Source organism: Tachyglossus aculeatus, chromosome 2, assembly GCF_015852505.1.
Source record: "Tachyglossus aculeatus isolate mTacAcu1 chromosome 2, mTacAcu1.pri, whole genome shotgun sequence".
In the NCBI taxonomy this organism is placed as follows: Eukaryota; Metazoa; Chordata; class Mammalia; order Monotremata; family Tachyglossidae; genus Tachyglossus; species Tachyglossus aculeatus.
Window position 1 is genome coordinate 90,140,550 of NC_052067.1, and position 24,491 is coordinate 90,165,040.

The following is a 24,491-nucleotide window of genomic DNA, read 5'->3' on the forward strand; positions in this document are numbered from 1 at the left end:
GCAGTGTTGAAGGCAGCTGAGAGGTCAAGGAGGATTAGGATAGAGTAGGAGCCATTGGATTTGGCAAGCAGGAGGTTATTGGTGTCCTTTGAGAGGGCAGTTTCCGTGGAATGTAGGGGACGGAAGCCAGGTTGGAGGGGGTCGAGGAGAGAGTTGGTGTTGAGGAATTCGAGGCAGCGCATGTAGACAACTCGTTCAAGGAGTTTGGAAAGGAATGGTAGGAGGGAGATGGGGCGATAACTAGAAGGTGAGGTGGGGTCAGGAGAGTGTTTTTTTAGGATGGGAGAGACGTCGGCATGTTTGAAGGCAGAGGGGAAGGAACCAGTGGAGGGTGAGCGGTTGAAGATAGAAGTTAAGGAGGGGAGAAGGGACGGAGCGAGAGATTTCATAAGATGAGAGGGTCAGAAGCACAGGTGGCCGGAGTAGCACTTGAGAGGAAGTAGGAGATCTCCTCTGAGGATACTGCTGGGAAGGATGGGAGAGTAACAGAGAGCGTTGAGAGCCCGGGGGTTGGAGAAGGTGGGGGAGAGATTTTGGGGAGCTCAGACCTGATGGATTTAATTTTATTAAGAAGTAGGAGGCCAGATCGTTGGGGGTGAGGGAAGGAGGAGGGGGAGGAACTGGGGGCAAGATAATAAGATAATAGAAAATGTGACAAGATATCTTTTCAAGATGTTAGGAGTTCTTGTGAATCAGAAGAATAGTATCTGCCAGTAGGAAAGAAACCTTGAATGTTCTCACTTCTTTTAGAATGTAAACTCCTTGAGGGCTGGAGCCATGTCTCTCTTTGCTCATTGAGGAACTTAATCAGTGTCCTGCACCTAGTAGACACCTAAAAATACTATTGATTAAAATAATAGTCGACAAGTGTAAATACAGTACAAGGTGCAACCAGGACCCAATCTACTTGTTATAAGGAATTGTGATTTGTCGCTGAGTCAGGGGGTTGCAACCTCATCTGCTAAATCAATCATATATGAGTGAGCCCTAAGCGAACGCGGTTGGATTCATTGTTCGGGTTACAGATGTGTTGGTTCCTGTAAATTGTTACCTAGAGGAATGAAGTGATATCCTGTCTTCCCTGAATAGCGATGCACTTGGGATTAGGACGACTCAGGGATCAGTTGGATCTGACAAATTGTGGGCCCATAATATCGAGAGAGAGATGGGGATCTGATTGATTTTGTGAGGGGAGGGCAGTCCTGGTAAGTCAGTGGTGTGAACAAAGGGTTGGCGAGGGGAGGTTAGAAACAGGAGATAGACAAGTAAGGAGCAGTTAGATCAGCTTGGGAAGGCTGAAGAGGGTGAGCTGCGATGAAGTGGGAGTGATAGGGAAGCTGATATGATAAACAATGATAGCAAAAGGTGATTTGGTGATCACTATGAAAAATTTGGCCTTTAGGAAAACCAAATTTTAATGATGGGGGAACACATCTATCAACTCTATTGAATTGACCTTTACCAAGAGCTAAGTACAGTGCTGTGCACATAGTAAGCACTCCGTAAATACCATTGACTGATTGAGTACCTATCTGACGCAATGCAGCATAAATATGGAAAGATGGACAAGTTCTTCCTTGATTTATCAGACAGGGAAATCAGTGCAGGAAACAAGAGTCTCTGATTTTCTTTTTCCAGGAAACTATCCCCATTCCCTTCTAGGTAACCTGTTCCAGTACAGTCTCCTAACGTAAATCCTTTCCAGTGCAATCAGTGGGTGGATCAGAACAAGACGTTAGATTCCTCTTCTCTCTCCCAGCTTCCTTAGCCTTTTTACACAGAGGCAGTTTCTCAGACCTTCCTCTGGAGATGCACTGAGGGTGCTATATTTGAAAGATGACAAGGACCTTCCCTAGTATTGAGGACAACAGAAGCAAATCTGCCTTCCTCACATTAATCTGTCCAACTGGAGCCGTACCTGTTCTAGGGCCAACCTGCAAGTCTCACTTATCTGCTGTGTGACCTCGGTCAAATCACTGCACTTCTCAGTGCCTCAGTTACTTCATCTGCAAAACAGGGATTGGGACTATGAGCCCCACGTGGGACAGGGACTGTGTCCAACCTGATTTGCTTGTTTCTGGCAGTTGCCTGGCACGTAGTAATCGCTTAACAAATGCTGCAATTATTTTTATCATTATGAAGCTTGTAGGGCTCTGCCCAAACCAATCAGGGCCAGGCTTCAACAGTCCCCAAATTTTCAAATTACCATTCCTATGCATTTGGGTTGAATTCATTTTCTCTCTAAATTGCAGGTAAACCAAATGCATTCTGGGGCAACTGGGTTAATAGGGAGGGTTCTGAAGCTCCCCTGACATGGTTTGATAGGAGCAATGAGTAAATATTAAAGCTTAAGAATTGCTCATTCTCAAGCAGGGACCCCGGTGAATATAGTTAAAGATTTGTGTGGGTGGGCACAGCCCATCAACCAATGGTTTGTGGTGGTTTGAAGAAGCAGTGTGGCCTAATGGAAAGAGCATGGAACTAGGAGTCAGAGTACTTGGGTTCTAATCCCGTCTCTTTTATGTGTCTGCTGAGGGACCTAAGGCAAGTCATTTCACTTCTTTGTGCCTCAATTACCTTATCTGTAAAATGGGGATTAAATCCTACTCCTTCCTGCTTAGATTGTGAGTTGCCTGTAGGACAAGAACTGTGTTCAATTGACTAACTTGTGTCTACCACAGCACTTAGAACAGACACTTAATAAGTTCTTAATAAGGTTGATGAGGATGATAATAATTTGCCATGTCACACTGGCCTTGATGGAATTTGGATGGGCCTAACTCCAAGCTTTCCCAAGGCTTTTAGGCTTGGGGAAAATCTAGTCAGCACCCAAAATCCATCGACACAAAGCCAAATAGGTAGCAACATGGATGCAATGAGCTAGAATTGCCCACATCCTTCCCATGAGCCTGTAGCTTTCCAGTGAAACCAGTAAGGTGTATTAGCTTCTTCACGAAAGTCTCCAAAGAGGATTCATTCATTCATTCATTCAATCGTATTTATTGAGCACTTACTGTGTGCAGAGCACTGTACTAAGTGCTTGGGAAGTACAAGTTGGCAACATATAGAGACGGTCCCTACCCAACAGTGGGCTCAGTCTAGAAGGGGGAGACAGAGAACAAAACAAAACATATTAACAAAATAAAATAAGTAGAATAAATATGTACAAGTAAAATAAATAAATAGAGTAATAAATACGTACAAACATATATACGTATATACAGGTGCTGTGGGGAAGGGGAGGAGGAAAGGCGGGGGGTGTGAAGGGGGGTTGGGGGAGAGAAAGGAGGAGGCTCAATCTGGGAAGGCCTCCTGGAGGAGGATGCTCTGCTTCAAGTCATTTCGTCCATTCTCATTCTCTCTTGCTCTCTGTCTCGCTCTCTCCTTCTCTCTCTCTCTCTCTCTCTCTCTCTCTCTCTCTCTCTCTCTCTCTCTCTCCTAAAATACTGCTGAAGGAGGGTAAGGGAGCAAGTTGGATGAAGCACAATGGCCCTTCTATTTGGTTCAATCAATACAATTGGAAGAGAAATAGGAAATACATCTGCTAATGGAAATCAGAGTGAAACACTTATTGGATTGAGCTCTATTCATTTGGCTCAATCAATACAAGTGAAGGAGACTTAGTAGGAGATACATATATTCAAGGAAATCAGCAGGAAGCAGCATGGTCTAATGGTTAGAGCACAGGCCTGGAAGTCAAAAGGACTTGGGTTCTAATCCTGACTCTGCCACTTTTCTGCTGTGTGACCTTGGGCAAATCACTTCACTCCTCTGTACCTCAGTTACTTCATACGCAAAATGGGGATTAAGACTTTGAGCTCAATGCGGGACAGGGACTGTGTCCAGCCTGATCAACTTGTGTGTACCCCACTGCTTAGTGCGGTACCTGGCATGTAGCATTAAATCAAAAATAGCATTTTTAAAAAGGGAGTGTATTTATGTCAAAAGTATTCAGATACTGTGGATGTAAGATTGTGAGCAGCAGTATTCGTGGGTCAGCCCCATGCTCCATTCAGCCTAAGATTCTGTCTCTGATGGTGGCCATAGGATGCTTAAAAGAACAACAAGATGGTCATCTCCCTAGGTGTATCCCCAAATATATTCAGTGGCCTTTTACACTTGAAGAAGACCAACTGAGAATGAAGTACAGTTACAGGCCTAGGCTGTAAATTATATCAACTCTGTTATATTGTACTCTCCCAAGCTCTTAGTACAGTGCTCTGCACACAGTAAGTGCTCAGTAAATATGGTTTACTGATTTATGATTTACTGATTTACAGCGAAGCAGCATGGCTTAGTGGAAAGAGCCTGGGCTTTGGAGTCAGAGGTCATGGGTTCAAATCCCGGCTCTGCCAATTGTCAGCTGTGTGACTTTGGGCAAGTCACTTAACTTCTCTGTGCCTCAGTTACCTCATCTGTAAATGGGGATTAAGGCTGTGAGCCCACCGTGGGACAACCCGATCACCTTATAACCTCCCCAGTGCTTAGAACAGTGCTTTGCACATAGTAAGCACTTAATAAATGCCATCATCATTACTATTATTATCATTATTATGATTGATTGAATTTGCTGAAAAGGCCACTGCATGGCTCTCAGGACTGTAGAGGCCACATAAAGTTCTTTCTCATTTGCACTGCCATGTTTGTTGTTGCACTCTCTTGCATTGTTTTCATTTTTTTCCCCTCTTTGGCTCACGATCCTGTTCAAAGCCATTACTCAAATAGAGTTGCTTCTTTCTGGATTGCTGAATGCCATGCTGGTCTGCCTATGCAGTTGTCTCACAGGTTTCTATTGAGTTGCCGCATCGCCTGAAGTTTCGTTCTGTATCTTTCAAATATTTCCTCTGCATCTCTTGTTTCCAAACACTCCTTTTCACATTGATAGCCAAAAAAGGTAGATCCTTGTTGCATTAGTGGGTTTGTTCTCTGTCTGAGGGTAACTTTCTTTTTGTGAAGATTTTGCTGAAGCAGATTGACCCTTCCTCCAATTGCTGCCCTCCAGGCTGGACTTTTGACCGTGGTGGTATCTGGACTGTCCATGGCCACATTGCATGTGTTGGCTGTCCAGAAGGGCAACCAACTCCCCCATCTTCCAACTGTCCTGTTGACCCTGTTGGAGTCAGAATCCTGGACTGGATGTACTATTGGTTGGTCTGTCCCAATCATTATGTACATATGTTTAAATTTATATATTACAAATTATTTATATTATCATCTGTCTCCCCCTCTAGACTCTAAGTTCGTTATGGGGTGGGAAGGTGTCTGCTAATTTTGTTGTACTCTCCCAAGTGTTTGGTACAGTGCTCTGCACATAGTAGTAATAATAATAATAATGATGATATTCGTTTGGTGCTTACAATATGTAAGCACTATTCCAAGTGCTGGGGTAGATACAAGCTAATTAGATTGCACACAGCCCCCATCCCACTGGGGCTCACAGTCATTATCTTCAGTTTATAGATGACGTAGCTGAGGCATAGAGAAGTGAAGTGACTTGTCCGAGGTCACACAGCAGACAAGTGGTGGAGCTGGGATTTGAACCCAGGTCCTTCTGACTCCCAGGCCGGTGCTCTAGTAACCGTTCAATAAATAGCATTGACTGATTACAGTACTCATGGTCTTATGCCCTTCTCTTCTAGACAGTGTGACTCCCAATTTGAGACAACTGACAAAAAGAAAGCAGAAATTAGAAGAGGAAAACAAGTCCAAGGCTGACTAAATAACAAACAATGCAGAATAATCAAATGTGTCATAAATAGCTCTTCTTTAAATATCAGTTAAACATTTCTGAACTGGGATTTCTGGGACCTGCTGTAAAACTGAAAGGACGAAAAATTGTTACAGCTGTTACAGCTTGGCATAACATTGTCTCTCATTCCACCCAAATAAGTCACTAGATGGCTCAGTGTCAGGACAGAGTTAGCAAAACACCTTAATTGGTTTTGAGAACCAAATAAAACACTGATTGCAGTAGACTTGGAAAAGATGGGCTGTGCACGTGAGTACAGTATTCTTAGTGAACTCATTCAGATTATGTAGACAATCAAGGTCCAAAACTATGCCATGGCCTCAATTTCATACAGATCCTTCAAACAGAAAATACCCAGATAATTCAGGCCAGTGTTTTGTTGTTGTTATGAAGATCATTTGCTAAGGAGGGCCATGTTTAAGACTCAGTAAATCCACAGTATTTATCATGTGTCTGCTGTGTGCAGCGAACTGTACTATTAGCATGCCACGGAGAATAAATAGAAATAGTAGATAATGATCCCTGCTTACACTCTGGCAGTCAGCACCTAGAATGTAGAGGGGATTTAAGCTTAAGCATGAAACTTTAAGATTCTTAAAGTTTCAACTCTAAGAAGTCCTTTTGGGCAGGCAATGCGTCTATCAACTCATTCATCCATTCAATAGCATTTATTGAGTGCTTACTGTATGCAGAGCACTGTACTAAGCACTTGGAAAGTACAATTCAGCAACAAATAGAGACAGTCGCTGCCCACAACGGGCTCATAGTCTAGATTGGGGAAGACAGGGATCAAAACAAGTAAACAGGCATCAATAGCATCAATATAAATAAATAGAATTAGAGATACATACACATCATTAATATAAATAGAGTTATAAGTACGTACATATACATGAGTGCTGTGGAGGGGGCAGGGGGGTAAAGCAAAGGGAGCGAGTCAGGGAGATGGGGAGGGGAAGGGGAGCAGAGGAAAAGGGGGGCTTAGTCAGGGACTAAACTCTACTACTGCATTACACTCTCCCAAGTGCCTAGTACAATGCTCGGGTTAGAGAAAGCGTTCAATAAATTCCATTGATTGATAAAGGAACTCCCCATGACAGGCAACACCTGCCCAAAGCCAGCCTAACTGAATCATTAAGACTGTGAGCCCCATGTGGGACAGGAACTGTGTCTAACCTGATTACCTTGTATCTAACTGCCACAAGGCTTAGAATAGTTGCTTGGCACATAGTAAGTGCTTAACAAATAACATTATTATAATTATTATTATTTGGTCTGAAATAGATTCCTGTCTCCCCCTGCTGTGTTGCTTGTTGTGGGGTACCTTGGACAAACACAGCTAAAAGAGAAGGACCTGTTAGAGTTGAGAGAGGAGGGTGTAAACCTGAGTGAGTACCTAACTCCTGGCTATTTCTGCCCACCCCAGACACTATGTTTAAAGGATTTTTTTTCTCTCAAATTCCATATTTTGACTCTGGAGCAAACGTAACATTAAGCACCAACTGAACATTAGTGGGTATATAGATAGTATCATGGCTTTCAGAACTATTCCCTGCATTCAAGGAGCTTACACTTTAGAAGAAGGGAGTCAGAAGGCATCAACTGACCAATAAACCACAGTTAAGAATGGGAGCATAGGGATAAACAATAGACCTAAGGGAGTAAACAAACACATACATACAGGGTTACTGCGGGGATAGAGAAGAAGGGTGGCTCAGTGGAAAGAGCACGGGCTTTGGAGTCAGAGGTCATAGGTTCTAATCCTAGCTCCTCCACATGTCTGCTGTGTGACCTCGGGCAACTCACTTAACTTCTCTGAGCCTCAGTTCCCTCATCTGTAAAATGGGGATTAAGACTGTGAGCCCTGAGTGGGACAACCTGATCACCTTGTATCCCCCCAGCAGTTAGAACAGCGCTTTGCACATAGTAAGCACTTAACAAATGCCATCATTATTACAGCTGGGATTGTGAAGAGATGAATCAGGAAAGGATTTCTGGTGGAAGTTATTTCATAGGAGGGCTCTGAGAGGGGTGTAGTTCGGTGCAGTTAGGAAAGTGTTTCAGGCTGAAGGAAATGTGGGAGAGTTTAGGGGTGGAAGTATTGCACTCAAAATACTCCAAATCAGAGGGAGATGAGTACAGAGCTAGTTCTTTTCCTAAGTGTGTTTTCTATTTAGGAAGATTGGGAAAAGGGGAGGAGCTGGCTAAACTTTCAGTCCTCTGTTAACAAGCTTTCTGCAGCAAGCTCTCATACTGGGAGATCTGTGTGCAGGGAATCAATCCGAGTGCTCAGCGACACTGAAATGAATTGCTCAGTTTTCCATGTGGGATGGTAAAAACTTCTTTCTGGAAAACTGAAAGCCGATTTTCCCCCCAGATTAAAGAAACCGAGCACCGGCTGTAGTCATCAGCTCGATTCTGGTATCCTCAACCCAGCTTGGCAAGCACGAGAATCCCGGGCTCCTTTATAAAAGCTAAAAAGGAGGGTCCTTGCAGCTGACGTTACACAAAACCCAGCTGCTGATGTCTCAGCTTGGGAAAGGAAAAATAGGTAGCAGAATGACCCTCCAGCCTGGCTCAGTAGAATAAGTCCATTCTTGTTTGGTGTTCCCATTTCTCTTATAGGAGCAAGATCTGACAAACTGGAACTTTTTTACTTCTACCCTACCTAGCTACATGGTCCACTTTTCTTCACCGCTCTACGTACAGATGGATTGACAGAATTTCCAAAGGATTCCTCACCCCACAGGAGGTACGTCTCTTTCTTCTCTAGCTAAGATCGGGCACTGAGTTTTAGAGATGTGAGTTTTCAAGCTTAAAACATGTATGTACACACCAGCCTCATTCCCGTGATTGGGAATCTGTGTCTGAGAGCAGGAGGTTGGAGGAGGGAGCTACTCTTAGGAGAAAAAAAGCTGCTGGTTAAACAGTTTGCAGCAAGTTTTAAAAGTAAGAGAACACTGACAGTCCCGTCCTTTGCAAACTTGAGCTTAGAATTTTTCAAAGCTTGGAGATATTTTTTGAGATGAAGAACAAAGTACAGAAGCCAAGAGATTTTTAGAACCTCAAAACTGAACAGCAAGCAAATAAATCCATGTGCTGAAATTTCATCCTCCATAGAGAATGATTCCTTATTATTTTCCTGCTGGTGAAGCCCTTGTTCAAGTTGAAGTCTGCATATCCACGCGGGCTAATTGCTGGGGAAAAATAATGCCTCCTCAGTTTAGTTTTTGATGCTCTCGTATCCTCCTTCTCCCTAAGAGGGATTTATTTAGATGAGGCTGTTTTCTTTATTTGTCAGTGCAGCATGGCCTGAGAGAACTGACTTGCCTGGGTCATCTTTTGCTTTGGGAAGATAAGGAGGCAGAAGAAAGTGGGGTAATTGGGGAATTTGAAGTCGGCAGTGCTGATTGTTTCCTGGATATTAGTGAGACTTAGACATTGTGGGAAATGCTGAGATGGCAAGAAAATAGTCACTGCTTTGACCCAGAGGGAAAAATCAAACCGTGGCTGGCCTGATTACTAGATATTTGCCAGTGGAATCGAAGTGGGGAGGAGTCACAGCTGAGGTTTGGCAGGAATGGCTCAAGTCATATATAATGAGTTGAGAAATTCAGAGCCTCCTGCCGACTGTGGGTAAGCCAGCCAAGCCAAAGACACGGGTGTTATGCTAGGATCCTCGAGGGAGCATAAGGAAAGAGAAGTGGGCAGGCAAAGTGTCCTTGGAAGACTTTAGCCTTTCTAATATAGAATGGCCACCCAAGTCCACATGTACCCTGTGTCAAAAAGAGACTCAGCAGACAGAAATGCCTGTTCTTCCCAGAGGAGGCTGGAAGATAGGAGGTGCAATCCAGGCAGAAAAGGCAAGGAAGATGAGGATAATTCTGAGAGAAACACCAGGGGCACACACTCATTGCTGCCTTCTTTGATTAAGCTCTCTTTTCCTCAACTCTCTCCCTTCTGCGTCATCTATGCATTTGGATCTGTATCATTTGAGCATTTGGTATTAGTCTCACAGCACATATGTAAATATCTATGTTATCTATATACATATTAATGTTTGTCTCCTCCTCTACACTGAAAGCTCATTGTGGGCAGGGAATGTGTCTACCAACTCTGCTGTATTGTACTCTCCCAAGTGTTAGTACAGTGCTCTGCATGCAGTAAAAGCCCAATAAATTCTATTGATTGACTGATGGATTGCTGCTATCTGCTCTAGACTCCATGCATGACCAGAAAGGGATACAACTGATTCCAGATGTATAGGGGATTCCAGAGGACTGTGGAAATCTACTGAAATCCCTTATTGGGAAGAGGAGGAGAGTTAGGGTCAGTTCTTGGGGCAGAGACTGTTTAATTTGGGCAACTCTGCCCTGTGTAGCTGAAAACCTGTTCAAATTTTGGCTGATTCCAGGCTGTGTCTTTGTACTTTCAAAACCCTGTCGTTTCCCTTCTCTTCCCCTTCCTGCAAATCTCCCCTCCCCAGGCTAGATACCTCAAGGGAATAAAAAGGCAGGGAGATTGGGGGAAAGCTGTTTGCCATTGTTTTTGAATGGGATGGGGATCCCCGTAGTGGAAGCAGCATGGCCTAGTGGAAAGCGCAGAGGCCTGGGAATCAGAGGACCTGGGTTCTAATTGCAGTTCTGCTACCTTTTTGCTGGGTGACCTTGGGAAAGACACTCCATTTCTCCTTGTCTGCTACCTTGTCTGTAAAATGGGGGTTAAAGCTGTGAGCCCCAGGTGAGACTTGGATTGTGTCCAGCCTGATTAACTTGTATCTCTCCCAGCCCTAAAGTGCCTGACACATAGTAAGCACTTAATAAACATAAAACAAACAGAGACAGACACCAGGTTTCGATCCCTCATACCACCTTCACATAGTCAGACAGGTCAGTAAGAAGGAGCCAGAGGTGGGCTGGAGAACTGGACTTTTAGCAATCCCTCAGTGCCGTTACTAAGATATTATTCCGGATGAGGCCTTGTGCAGGGTGAGCTTCCTTGGAGCACTTGCTATTCTATTTATTTTGTTAGTGATGTGCATATAGCTATAACTCTATTTATTCTGATGGTTTTGACACCTGTCTACATGTTTTGTCATCTGTCTCCCCCTTCTAGACTGTGAGCCCGTTGTTGGGTAGGGACCATCTCTATATGTTGCTGACTTGTACTTCCCAAGCGTTTAGTACAGTGCTTTGCACACAGTAAGCGCACAATAAATATGATTGAATGAATGAATGAATGTCCCCGTGCAATGAGCGCTCCATGCTTTCTTTCCTTCTCTGGGGACCATTTAGGTTCTGCTATTTTCGAATGAGTCTCCATGGCTAGTATCAGATTAACATTTGGCCTGTTCTCTTCTGGGCTGACATCAGAACAGGTGCACCTTTGCTGCACATTTTGGCCTTATCTGTCTTGTCCAGGGAAGCAGCATGGCCTGATGGGGTTAAAGCATGGGCCTGGGAATCACAAGGACCTGAGTTCTTATCCCAGCTCTGCCACTTTTCTGCTCTGTGACCTTGGGAAAGTCACTTCACTTCTCTGGGCCTCAGTTACCTCATCTGTAAAATGGAGATTAAAGCTGTGTGCCCCATGAGGGACAGGGACTGTGTCCAACATGATTAGCTTGTATCTACCCCAGCGCTTAGAACAGTGCCTGGCACATAGTGTTTAACAAATACCGGTATTACTATTATTATTATTATTATTATTATGTTTCTTGGGCAACGTTGAGGGGCTTGAGGAAGAGAGGGGGCAAGTCAGGTTGAGTGGAGAAGGGAGAAAGGAAAGTCCTCACCCATTTTGAATTAATAATAATAATATTATTATTATATCAATGGTACTTGTTAAGTGCTTACTATGTGCCAAGCACTGTTCTAAGCACGTGGTAGATACAGGTTAATCAGGTTGGACACAGTCCCTGTTCCACTTTGGGCTCACTCTTAATCCCCATTTTTTACAGATGAGGGAACTGAGTCCCAGAGGAAGGGAAGTGACCAAGGTCACACAGCAGACATGTGGCAGAGTCAGGATTAGAGCCATGGCCTTTCCCGGCCCATGCTCTATCCACTAGGCCGTGCTCCATCTTTGCAGGACCCAAAATTATTTTTCAGACAAGTGAATAGTAGTTTTATTAAAATCTGCCCTGCTATTTCAACAACACCGCACTACTAAGATGGTTCTCTGGACTCTCTCAAGCAAACTGATCGCTGCAGATTGTCAGCACTGAAGAATTTTGGTGCAAGACATGAGTGTTTTGGAACAAGGGAGCTGGCCCATGAGCAAGATGTGAGTTGGGCGCCTGGCTGCCTTCCACAGGAACTGCTGAGTTTGGCGAAGAGCAAATCGAGGCAGGATTCGCTCGACTGGAAGAATATTCCTTGGGTTTGTTTTTCTTTTTTTCCCCTACACACCCACAACCTTAAAAAAATTCAAATGTTGCCCATTGAATATAGAGAAATAAGTCAATAGAGCACGGGCCTGGGTGTCATGAAAACCTGGGTTCTAATCCCAGCTCCACCTCTTGTCTTGTCTACGCACATCATCTGCATTAATGATGCAAAAGGGAAAGAGACTTGAAAAGAGGGCATAGTCAAGGAAGGCAGCAGTAAGTGTGTGCCCCTGGCGTTTCTCTCAGAATTCCTTGGGTATATATAATTTTATATATAATTACTTCTCTCTTAAAGTGAGGCCTGAATCCAGATGCATAATCACTTAAGAGAAGCAGCGTGGCTCAGTGGAAAAGAGCCCGGGCTTTGGAGTCAGAGGTCATGGGTTCAAATCCCGGCTCTGCCAATTGTCAGCTGTGTGACTGTGGGCAAGTCACTTCACGTCTCTGTGCCTCAGTTACCTCATCTGTAAAATGGGGATTAAGACTGTGAGCCCCCTGTGGGACAACCTGGTCACCTTGTAACCTGCCCAGCGCTTAGAACAGTGCTTTGTACATAGTAAGCGCTTAATAAATGCCATCATTATTATTATTATTATTGTGAGCCCACTGTTGGGTAGGGACCGTCTCTATATGTTGCCAACTTGTACTTCCCAAGCGCTTAGTACAGTGCTCTGCACAGTAAGCGCTCAATAAATACGATTGATTGATATTTGTTGTTGTTTTTCTTTTTTTTAATGTTATTGTTAAGTGCCTACTGTGTGCCAGGCACTGTTCTAAGTGCTGGAGTAGATACAAGCCAAGGATAAGTTAAGGATAAGTTGTATCCTTAAGATACAACTGTGTTCTTTATTTCCTGCAGAGGTGGAAACTGACACATTTGGTCCAGGTCTAAGTGGTTTGGCTTGGGTCTTTAGTAGGGCGTGGAAGTAGCATGGGGAGGGAGAAAAAGAGAGAGGAGGGAGAGAAGTTTGGTTTTGTTCTCTGTCTCCCCCTTTTAGACTGTGAGCCCACTGCTGGGTAGGGACTGTCTCTATATGTTGCCAACTTGTACTTCCCAAGTGCTTAGTACAGTGCTCTGCACACGGTAAGCACTCAATAAATATGATTGATGATGATGATGATGATGATGAAGAATATCAGTGTTGCCGTTCTTGAGTTAGACCAATAGCCCACTCTACTTGGATGTTATCTCTGCTGGGTTCATTAGATACGTGCTGCACCTAGAGCATGGGCCTGGGGGCCAGGAGGTCATGGGTTCTAATCCCAGCTCTGTCACTTGTCTACTCTGTGTGTGATCTTAGGCAAGTCACTTCACTGCTCTGGGCCTCAGTTACCTCATCTGTAAAATGGGGATTGAGACTGTGATCCCCATGTGGGGCAGGGGCTGTGTCCAAACCAGTTTGCTTGTATGCAGCCCAGTGCTTACTGCAGTGCCTGGCACATAGTAAGCACTTAACAAATATCATTATTTTTATTATTATTATATCCGGAAGAACTGTGGAAGTAGTGTGGTCTCATGGAAAAAACATGGGCCTGGTTTCTAATCCCAGCTCCACCACTGGTCTGCTGTTTGACCTTGGACAAGTCACTTCACTTCCTCTGTGTCTCAGTTATCTCATCTCTGAAGTGGGTATTAAATCCTCTTCCCTCAAATTTGGACTGTGTCCATCATCATCATCATCATCAATCGTATTTATTGAGTGCTTACTATGTGCAGAGCACTGTACTAAGCGCTTGGGAAGTACAAATTGGCAACACATAGAGACAGTCCCTACCCAACAGTGGGCTCACAGTCTAAAAAGGGGAGACAGAGAACAAAACCAAACATACTAACAAAATAAAATAAATAGAATAGATATGTACAAATAAAATAAATAAATAAATAAATAGAGTAAAAAATATGTACAAACATATATACATATATACAGGTGCTGTGGGGAAGGGAAGGAGGTAAGATGGGGGGATGGAGAGGGGGACGAGGGGGAGAGGAAGGCAGGGGCTCAGTCTGGGGGACGAGGGGGAGAGCCTGTCCATCCTGATTATTTTATATCTAGCAAGATACAGAGCTTAGTACAGTGCCTGACATAGAGTGAGCACATAACAAATATTATAAAAAACACTCACCCTCCTTGCCAATAACCCTAATTCGAAGGAGTGACCCATCTAACATCCTGAACTACCCCCTCCAAAATGTTCCTTCCAGTGCAGCAAGTATACATTTATTACTCTATTTATTTACTTATCTTACTTATACATATCTATTCTATTTATTTTATTTTGTTAGTATGTTTGGTTTTGTTCTCTGTCTCCCCCCTTCTAGACTGTGAGCCCGCTGTTGGGTAGGGACTGTCTCTATGTGATGCCGACTTGTACTTCCCAAGCACTTAGTACAGTTCTCAGCACACAGTAAGCGCTCAATAAATACGATTGATTGATTGATTGATTGATTCCAGTATCTCACTGTCAGTGAATGCATCCCATCCTCTCTTAGACTTGCTGATATTTACAACCTGTCCAACTTCCTGAGGGGAACAAATTCCATACACTTACCTTCCTCTTCGGGGAGAGGGGAATGTGTTCTTTTATGTTTGCTGTGAGGTTGTTTCCAAAGACAGTATCCAAGACACGGAGGTGGGTGGGAGGTTGAGGGAGCAGAGTGGAATGCGGTCCTGCCTGGTAGCTTGATTTATCCCCACATTGCTGGAACACACAAGGTAAAGAGCTCTAGGCATAGGAGCCTTTTGGAGTCAAGTCAAAGACTCCTCAGAGATGCACAGCATTCAAGACTTGGGGACTACTTCCCATCCCTCTAGACTGTAAATTCTTTGTGGGCGGGGAATGTGACTACCAACTCCATTACAGTGTACTCTCCCAAGTGCATAGTACAGTGCTCTGCACTCTGTGAGCGCTCAGTAAATTCCACTGATTGATTGATTGTGCCCTAATAGTGTTACTGAGATCCTTATTTGACTTGAATATGTACATCTTTATGCACATTTTGAATCATTCACTGAAACCTTCCACTCATAGAGATTCAGTAGAAATAGGTAGAAACTTTTTGGTTGAATCCAGGAGATGATTTAGGGAAACAAGACCAAAACACACCCAGTGTTTTATGTGTGTGCATGTGGAGGAAACCCAACAAAATATTCCCAGCTCATATTTTCTTCTCCCTAAGACCACATTCAGTGAGTATAATTACATTGGGGAAAAATGCCTCGTGAACAATATGCACCTTGTAAAATGGGGCCTTGAAATATGGAGGTCAGCCTGTTGGAAAACAAACCCCTTTTTTTTTTAATGGTATCTTTTAAGTGTGTACTTGGTGCCAAATACTGTACTGAGCACTGGAATAGATTCAAGCAAATCAGTTTGGGCTCAGTCCAGGTCCCACATGGAGCTCACAGACTTTATCCCCATTATACAGATGCAGTAACTGAGGCCCAGTGACATTAAGCATGTGTGAGAAGCAGCATGGCTCAGTGGAAAGAGCCCGGGCTTTGGAGTCAGAGGTCATGGGTTCGAATCCCGACTCCACCACATGTCTGCTGTGTGATGTTGGGCAAGTCACTTAACTTCTCTGGACCTCAGTTACCTCATCTGTAAAATGGGGATTAAGACTGTGAGCCCCACGTGGGACAACCTGATCACCCTGTATCCTCCCCAGTGCTTAGAACAGTGCTTTGCACATAGTAAGCGCTTAACAAATGCCAATTATTATTATTATTATTATTATTATTAAGCATCCAGAGTCACACAGCAGACAAGAGATAGATCTGGGATTAGAACCCAGGTGCTCCTGACTCCCAAACCCATGAGCTATCAACTAACCATGGTACTTCTCTGTTTTAATGGGCAACATTTGAATTTTTTTTAAGGTTGTGGGTATGTAGGAAAAAAAAAAGAAAAACAAAAATTATGCCAGCATATTCAGAATTTAAGAAGGGCAGAAAAAGTGTGTGTGTGTGTGTGTGTGTGTGTGTGTGTGTCCGCACATGTGCATGTAAAAATGACATAGCCAACATTCGGAATGTCTTCATGCCTCCCAGTTAAATCATTGAGTGAAATAAACAGCAAGATTTCTTGACTACCTGCCTCAGGATTCCAACTCACACATTTTCTGTCTTTAGATTTTTGTTGCCAACAGGCATCAGAAATACATGGCAGAAACTTGTAGGCTGTTTTGCTAATTTATTGAGGTACAGTAGTGGAGTGGGGAAGTGTGGGATACTATTACCTGTTTACAGAAGTCCTTTGGGTTTTGTGACTTACTCTTTCTCTTAAGCAGATTGTCATCACTTGCTCTTTGGTTTCCAGTTAGCCTCCTCTGAAAGTCAGATCAAAATGAATCTCCAGACAGCCAGGGAGTCAGGGAGCAGACCTCTGGTTGCATTCAATGTTATGCTTTCTTTTTGAAGCCAGGAGCCAAGCTGAGAGAGACTGGCTGAACCAAAGACTTCTGAAGGGGGAAAAAAAGCCACAACACATCTTTCCTGAAAGTCCACTGATGGCCATGGACCTACGTGATCAACTGGAGAGCTTGGAGACAACCTGGAGTCGGGAGAGGAAGGAATTACTGGACCGCTTTGACAGCGAGAGGGAAGAGTGGGAAAGTCAGTGGAAAGTCATGCAGAAGAAAATAGAAGAGGTGCCGCTCTGGTTATTCTGATTTCTGTTCCCTTTCCCACAAACATCTAAATTGGGTTAACAGGAGAACATCTGGAATTTAGCACTGAGACAATGAATGAGTTAAAATCAGAGGCTGAGGGGGACTTAATTTATTTCATAATTCCGGATGCACATTAAGAGCTTAAATGTCTGGCTGAAGCATGGGTCTTAAGGTCAAATTTACCATTTTAATCCTGGTGACTTCCACATTATCTCAAAAGGCTAGATATAAGCCAAAGTGAGTATTTATACTTAAGATTTTGGATTATCAAGGCTAATGGAGTAAACTCGTGATCTGCCTGAGTAGGATAAACATTTATTAACAAATTACAAGTGGGCAATTAAACTATGTTGTTCTTTCCTTAAGAGAACACATGGACTCTGTTCTTTGCAGCAGATGCTCTCCCCTGGAGGATGTTGGTTCAGAAAAATCCAAAGGAAACACTGATTTGGGACATAAGATTTTTCTGGAAAATCTGAGAAAAGGACTTTGGAAGATGGGAAATGGCATAACCCAAATAACAACTTACTGACTGGTCCCAGATCGTAGCCTTCCAGTGACCTCTGGTGTGGTATTTATAATACCTTGAATTTATAGAGTGTTTTTATTTTTCCAAAGCGCTGTCATGCCAATTACCTCATTTTATTCTCACAACATATCTTTTAGGAAGGTATAGAGAGGCAGGAAACTGAGGCATGGAGAGATGGGCTAGCCTGTCACCCAGAGGATCAGTCATAGAGCTGAGAGTGGAACCCAAGTCTCCTGATTCCCAGCTCCATCCTCTTTTTATTAGATCGTGCTTCCTCCAGATATTTCAGTAGCTGACCCTGCAAAGAGGTTGACTGCAGTGAGTTTGTGGACTCATCAATATCGGTTTGTCCTTTCAGCTGTACCAGGAAGTCAAGATCAGGAGAGAAAACCACATGAATGAGCAGAAGAGGATCAAGGGAAGCAAGGTGCTGCAGATTTCTCCTCCTCCGTCCGATTCTGGAATCGTTGCCTCGATGGAACCGAAACCCAAATTTGGTGAGGCCAGCGACGGGAAGAAGGAAGGTTTTCCCTTGCAGGAAGGAACCCCTCTCATCCACAAGCAACAGCAGGACGGATTTATGGACAAGCCAGGAGACAAAGGCCAATGGGATTGTGTGGCCTGGTCTGCCCTGAAGACTTCTGAGACAGATCCCTGGAGCAGCACCGGAGCCCTCAATGTAGTAAGTAAACGGGGACAAGAAGGGAAGCATTTTCCAAAGAAGTGTGTGCATTTCCCAGTGCTAACATGCTCCTGTTTGTACATCAAGGCTCTTGAGGAACTTGCCAGAGTGAGTGAGGAATTATGCAGCTTTCAAGAGGAAATTCGAAAGAAGTCGAGCCACAGACGGTAAGTTAAGCCCATTTGTGATTTTCTTAGGGTGGAGAATCACCAATCACTGATTCATGTAAAGGAGTAGCATGGCCTAGTGGATAGAGCATGGGCATGGGAGTCTGAAGGATCTGGGTTCTAACCCCACTTGTCTTCTGTGTGACCTTGGTCTAGTCACTTCTCTTCCTCTGTGCCTCAGTTCCCTCATCTGTAAAATGGGAATTAAGACTAGGAACGCCATGGGGGACGGGGTCTGTATCTGACCTGATTAGCTTGTATCTCCCTCAGTGCTTAGTAAAGTGCCTGGCATATAGTAAACACTTAAATACCGTTAAATATATATATATATATATATATATATATATATATATATATATCAAGGAGAGGTTGTCATTGGGTCACAGCTGAGTAATAATAATAATAATAATTTTGGTATTTGTTAAGCGCTTACTATGTGCCCAGCACTATTCTACGTAAGCGCTGGGGGAGATACAAGGTCATCAGATTGTCCCACTTGGGGCTCAGTCTTAATCTCCATTTTCCAGATGAGGTAACTGAGGCACAGAGAAGTTAAGTGACTTGCCCAAAGTCACACACAGCTGATAAGTGGTGGAGCCGGAATTAGAACCCATGACCTCTGACTCCCAAGCCCACGCTCTTTTCACTGAGCCACGCTGCTTCTTCTTGATGACTCAGTGGTTTCCTCCAGGGAGAGGAAAGAGCTGGATCTCTTGGGCCGGCCAAGAGGAAGAAGTGCAATGGGAAGATGAGGAAGTGGGGGAAGACAAGCGAGCACAATGCAGCACATGGTGAGAGAAAATTCAACTGAGAGAGAACAGGGACCACTGTAGGAAAGACAGTGATAGGAGAGGGGCAGGAGAAGGGGTGGGGTAAAGGCAAGGGTGGAAACCTTCAGAACAAGCTGGGTATTTCTTTTATTGCTGTTATCTAAGGAATTCAGTTAGAAGCTGATACAAATATTCCTTCAAGACAGTCTCTGGTTAGTCAGTTATGGTGTTTGTGAGAAGAAATGTTGTTAATGCATGACCATTTGGGCAGAGTAAACTGCTTTGTTTCCCCCATAATCCTGTAAACTCTTCAAGTATTATCATTATTATTATTATTATGCACTTACTATATGTCAAGCACTGTTCTAAGTGCTGGGGTAAATACAAGTTAAGTAGGACACAGTCCCTGTCCAACATGGGGCACCCAGCCTAAGGGGAGTAGTGGTATTAGTAGTAGTAATAGTAGTGATACTGATGGTATTTTTGAGTGCCTTCTGAGTGCGGTGCCCTAAGACAAACACCGGGAAAGTACAGAAGAAGCAAAAGACAGGAGTGCAGTGTCCAGAACTTCTGTTTCTATCAGGCTATCTCAAGTGCCTTGTACAGAGCTCTGCATTCAGTAGGGCTCAGTACATACTGGTGATGAGGCGTGATGTCTCTTGAAATCTGTGGATAGTGAATCTGAAGAAGTACCACAGGGTAAGAGCTGGATTTTAATAACTGTATCCATTCCTTTCCTAATGTCTTTAAATATCCTCATTAGGGTAAAAAGTTACCTCCTTTCCTCCTGCAACATTGGATTATCTTTTTGCAGTCCATACACCCTTTATTTTGGCCACAAAAGCACTTGGAATTTAGCTAATCTAAGCTCTTCCAAACATGCTATTCAGTTATCCAAAAACTCTGTCAGCTATTCTTTCAGGGTGGGCTGCTCTGATGAATACTGGAAATTTTTCAGAATCATTCATTTGTCCTAGAACATCATCATCATCATCAATCGTATTTATTGACCGCTTACTGTGTGCAGAGCACTGTACTAAGCGCTTGGGAAGTACAAGTTGGCAACATATAGAGACAGTCCCTACCCAACAGTGGGCTCACAGTCTAAAAGGGGGAGACAGAGAACAAAACCAAACATACTAACACAATAAAATAAATAGAATAGATATGTACAAGTAAAATAAATAGAGTAATAAATATGTACATGAGGTTCTATTAAAAAGATGTCTAATGTCTGAAGCACTGACAATAGAGACAGACACATAAAAACAGATTTGGGTTCACAGCCACAGCCGAATCATCAGCGTGGCTCTGAGATTGATTAAAAAGCAACAACTGGGTAGGCTCTGGGCAGGAATTGAATTCAGGTTATCTAAACAACGGAACAAGTTCCTTATTCATGTCCACCTCAGGTTGCTGGGTGGAGACTATTTTGGAGAAGACTGCCTAGATAACCCTCTCTCGAGTCCTCATACTCATCTGGATTCAGTCTCTGCCTCCCGGTAGGCCTTGTGATTGTCCCCCCAACAAGCCTGGATTGGGAAAAAGGAATGTTTGGGGCTAAGGCCCTCTAGAGAGCAGCTAGGTGATGATGGTGGCATGTGCTTACTGTGTTCCAAGCACTGTACTAAGTGCTGTGGTAGACGCAACACATTTGGATGGACAGAATCCCTGTCCCACAGGGGCTCACAGCTAGTTCTAATCCCGGCTCTTCTACTTATCTGCTGTGTGACCCTGGGCTAGTCACTTCACTTCTCTGCAACCCAGGAATGTCATCCATAAAATGGGGATCAAGACTGAGCACCACATGGGACACGGACTGTGTCCAACCTTGTATCTACCCCAGCACTTAATACAGTGCCTGGCACATAGTAAGCACTTAACAAATACCATTAAAAAAAATGATCTTCCAAACTTCACCAGGGGTTGGGGAGGAAGTGGTCTGAAAATTGGAATGTTTCTTCTAGGGAAGACTGAAGAGACAAGATTCACTTTGGAGTCTCTGCCTGGAGAAAGGCAGCCAGAAGCTGGGGCCAGCGGGGAACAATCGGTCTCAGAGAAAGAACATTTCGATTTATGGGGCCCACCCGTGATAAATCGAGAATGTTAAAACAAATGCAGATCGCTAAGCTAGATCTGCATGTCATTTACTACTCTTGGTTACCGATTTTTTCCCCCTTACTTTGAGGCCTAGGCACTTGCTTGGCACTGCTGACATACTTGTCCCAAAGAATGTACACACTTAGACGTTCAAGGGTAGGGACTGTCTCTATATGTTGCCAACTTGTTCTTCCCAAGCGCTTAGTACGGTGCTCTGCACACAGTAAGTGCTCAATAAATACGATTGATGATGATGATGATTTAATCCTGGGCAGGGGCTCCTCTTGACTCCCTCTTGACATCAGCCTGTCGCTTAAGCCGCCCCATCTTTAGAAGGTATTTTTCCATAAGAATATCACCCCCTGACTATCGCCCAATGTGTCCTTTCTACGCAGGATGATGCCAACCCCCAGTCTGGCGGCAGGAACTGCTACCAAGGCTCAGGGGAACCCTGAAGCCAGCGTCAACTCTCAGACGTTACTGATCTGCCCGAATGCTGAAAACCAGAAACAGAGCGCGGAGCCAGCTTATGCCTACTTGCCCTGTGCCACCCCGCATCAGGTGAAAGGTGGATCAGGTGCCCTTCCTGGGCAAGAACACGACCCTCCACCAGCACCCCCTCCGAGGAGCACATCCCGAAATCTGGCAGGGATCCACTCTGAAAGTCTCCGGACCGCTGGAGGCCCAAAGAGAAACGCAGGTGGCGGCGGCAGCAGCAGCAACAACAGTGAGACCCAGGAGGCCTGGAGTGGACAGAAGGTCCATAATCGTTTTCTGGCTACATGGCAAGAACCCTGTCTAAATAAAGGGGACATTCGGAAAGATGCTACTCACACCCTTCCCTTGCCTGTAGCAAAAATAGTCGGCCAAACCAAGTGCAGTGATGGCATCAGGCATAGCCTAGGGCCACGTGGCGTCCACACAATTGGGGAAGATGTAAACCCCAGATTGCTTTCCCATAGGTGGTGTCAGGAAAGCTGCTCAGATGCGAAACTACCACCCTCTGAACAGGTGATCCTGGGTCCTACCACTCCATCCTGTTGGGGCAGGCACTTCGGAGACGCCTTGAGCCACCCTGGGCCCCTGGGTGACCCTGTCGGCTCTGACTGCCATTTTGAGAGGCCCTCACGCAATGAAAAGTTGGCTGAGAAGACAGATGAGTTCAACAGGACCGTGTTTCGGACAGACAGGTGCTCCAGTTCCGGGCAGCAAGCTCAAAGGTTCATGAAATCTCCCGGAGATGCCAAACCTGGCGGCACATCTGGTGTCTGGACCATTGACAGTGAGGAAGCGGATCCCGGCTATGGAAGTTCCAGTCTGGACCCCGTGGAGAACGGACCCCATCAGCCCCTCAAATCCCCTCCCCCATCGGGTCCAGCAAAGCAAGGCCGGGAGCGGTCGGGAGCCTGTGGCCTATGGCCGAGGCCTCCGGGAAGCGACTGGAGGCCGAGCGATCTGTGCGACCGCCCGCGATCTGCCGACCCCAGGTCTAACTACGGCGTCGTGGAAAAGCTGCTGAAAAGCTACGAGCCGTCGGCGGGGGTTGCCTGGTGCCAGGCTCCGGGCTGCCCGGAGAAGTGGGTGAGGCCTGGCCCTGGATCACCAGGGGGAGGTCTGGGCGCTTGGAGCCAGGTTCTAGAAAGGCCCCAGCGACAACCTGAAAGGGGAGAGGACCTGTGGAAGGAGCCTGTCAAGCATGCTGGGCTGCTCTCCAGGCAAGGGCTAGACAGGAAAAAGCCATCAGAGGTAAGAGGGGAAAGCTGTTTACGGTGCAAAGGTAGCCATTGGGAAGAAAACAGCTCCATCCTCCCTCCTCATGATGATGATGATGATAGTACTAAGAGCTTACTATGCATCAAGCACTGTTCTAAGCACTGGAATAGTTACAAGCTAATCGGGTTGGACACTGTCCCACATGGGGCTCACAGTCTTAATCCCCATTTTACAGATGAGGGGACTGCGGCTCAGGGAAATGAAGTGACTTGCCCAAGGCCACCCACAAGACAAGCGGCAGAGCCAAAATTAGAACCCATAGCCTTCTTACTCCCAGGCCTGTGCTCTATCCGCCAGATCATGCTGCTTCCCTTCTCTATTCTGACGGCAACTTGTGGATCTGCCTGGTCTAGGGCTCAGATATTCTCAGCAAATGTGAGACTTTTTGAGTTTGAATTTGCTTGGGAAAATGCAAATGTAAGGAAAAAATGCCCATTTTCTTTAAATGGGCTTCAGGAGCCTCTCAGGGACCAACTAAGTGGTGTACTTTGGCAGCTCAGCACCACTGATTATAGGATATGTGAGGGCTTTAAAGTTCACAAGAGACATGTGCTAGTTAATTGGATTTATAGCATTCTCTAACTGCAGACTCAAGGGGAGCAAATCCTGTGGAAAGGATTTGAGAACGAGCTCACGGTATTGGACCGGGAAGTGTTTCCCCATGCCCAACCTCAACTTGGCTTTCTTGTCTGGTCAAGAGAAGTGCAGTGCAGACCTTTTTGCTATGCAGTGGGAACTCCTTTCATGGCAATAGAGAGCCAAGGGAAGCTCGATTATCCTGTCTTTTCTCTTGCCTTGGCCCTGACTGGCAGAATGTGATGTTTCTTTGCAAGCTAGGAAAATCCTCTTTGGACTGACACAATTCACTTTATTTGGAAGAGAGAGATTCCCTTTCTCACCTCAGATTACTTACTCTTTCCATTAGGCCACAAGCTCAGAAATAATGCATTCATCTTGGGGTTGAGATAGATTGTGATAGATGTGTGTGTTTCCCCAGTTGTAATCAGACGGGGATTGGGTCTGATCTGTTAACCTTATATCGCTCCGCCACTTAGCCTGGGATAAGTAAGCAACGTGGCCTAGTGGGTAAAGCATGGGTTTGGGAGCCAGTGGAGCTGGGTTCTAATTCCAGCTCTGCCATTTCCCTGCTGTGACCTTGGGTAAGTCGCTCAACTTCTCTGTGCCTCAGTTTCTTCAACAGCAAAATGGGGATTCAGTACCTGTTTTCCCTCCTGCTTAGACTGTGAGTTCCATGTGGGACAGGGACTTGATCTGGCTTGATTAACTTGCTTCTGCCCCAGGGCTTAGAACAATGCTTGGCACATAATAAGCGCTTAACAGATGCCATAAAAATATAAGCAGGGAAGCAGCATGGCTCAGTGGAAAGAGCATGGGCTTTGGAGTCAGAGGTCAGGGGTTCAAATCCCAGCTCCGCCACTTGTCAGTTGTGTGACTTTGGGCAAGTCACTTAACTTCTCTGGGCCTCAGTTCCCTCATCTGTAAAATGGGGATTAAGACTGTGAGCCCCACGTGGGACAACCTGATTATCTTGTATCTACCCCAGCGCTTAGAACAGTGCTTGGCACAGAGTAAGTGCTTAACAAATACCAACATTATTATTATTATTATTATTATAAGCAATGAATAAATGCCATAATTATTAT

At 44.8% G+C, this 24,491-nt stretch overlaps 1 protein-coding gene across 4 annotated transcripts in view; it reads left to right on the forward strand.

Annotated features, from left to right (window-relative positions):
- Nucleotides 1–24,491, forward strand: part of SOGA3 (SOGA family member 3) — an 85,541-nt gene that overhangs the window by 58,701 nt on the left and 2,349 nt on the right. For 2 of the 4 annotated variants that reach the window (XM_038769246.1, XM_038769254.1), the window contains exons 7-8: nt 8,375–8,501; nt 16,556–16,606. Coding sequence is in view for 2 of the 4 variants with exons in the window: in XM_038769262.1 (XP_038625190.1) it covers nt 16,645–16,785; nt 17,694–18,017; nt 18,105–18,184; nt 21,450–22,800 (1,896 nt within the window). In the remaining 2 variants the exon portion in view is untranslated. Of the gene's footprint in view, nt 1–8,374; nt 8,502–12,010; nt 12,131–16,555; nt 16,786–17,693; nt 18,018–18,104; nt 18,185–21,449; nt 22,801–24,491 lie in introns of those variants that run through there. The other 2 variants (XM_038769262.1, XM_038769270.1) reach the window with 2 other exon arrangements.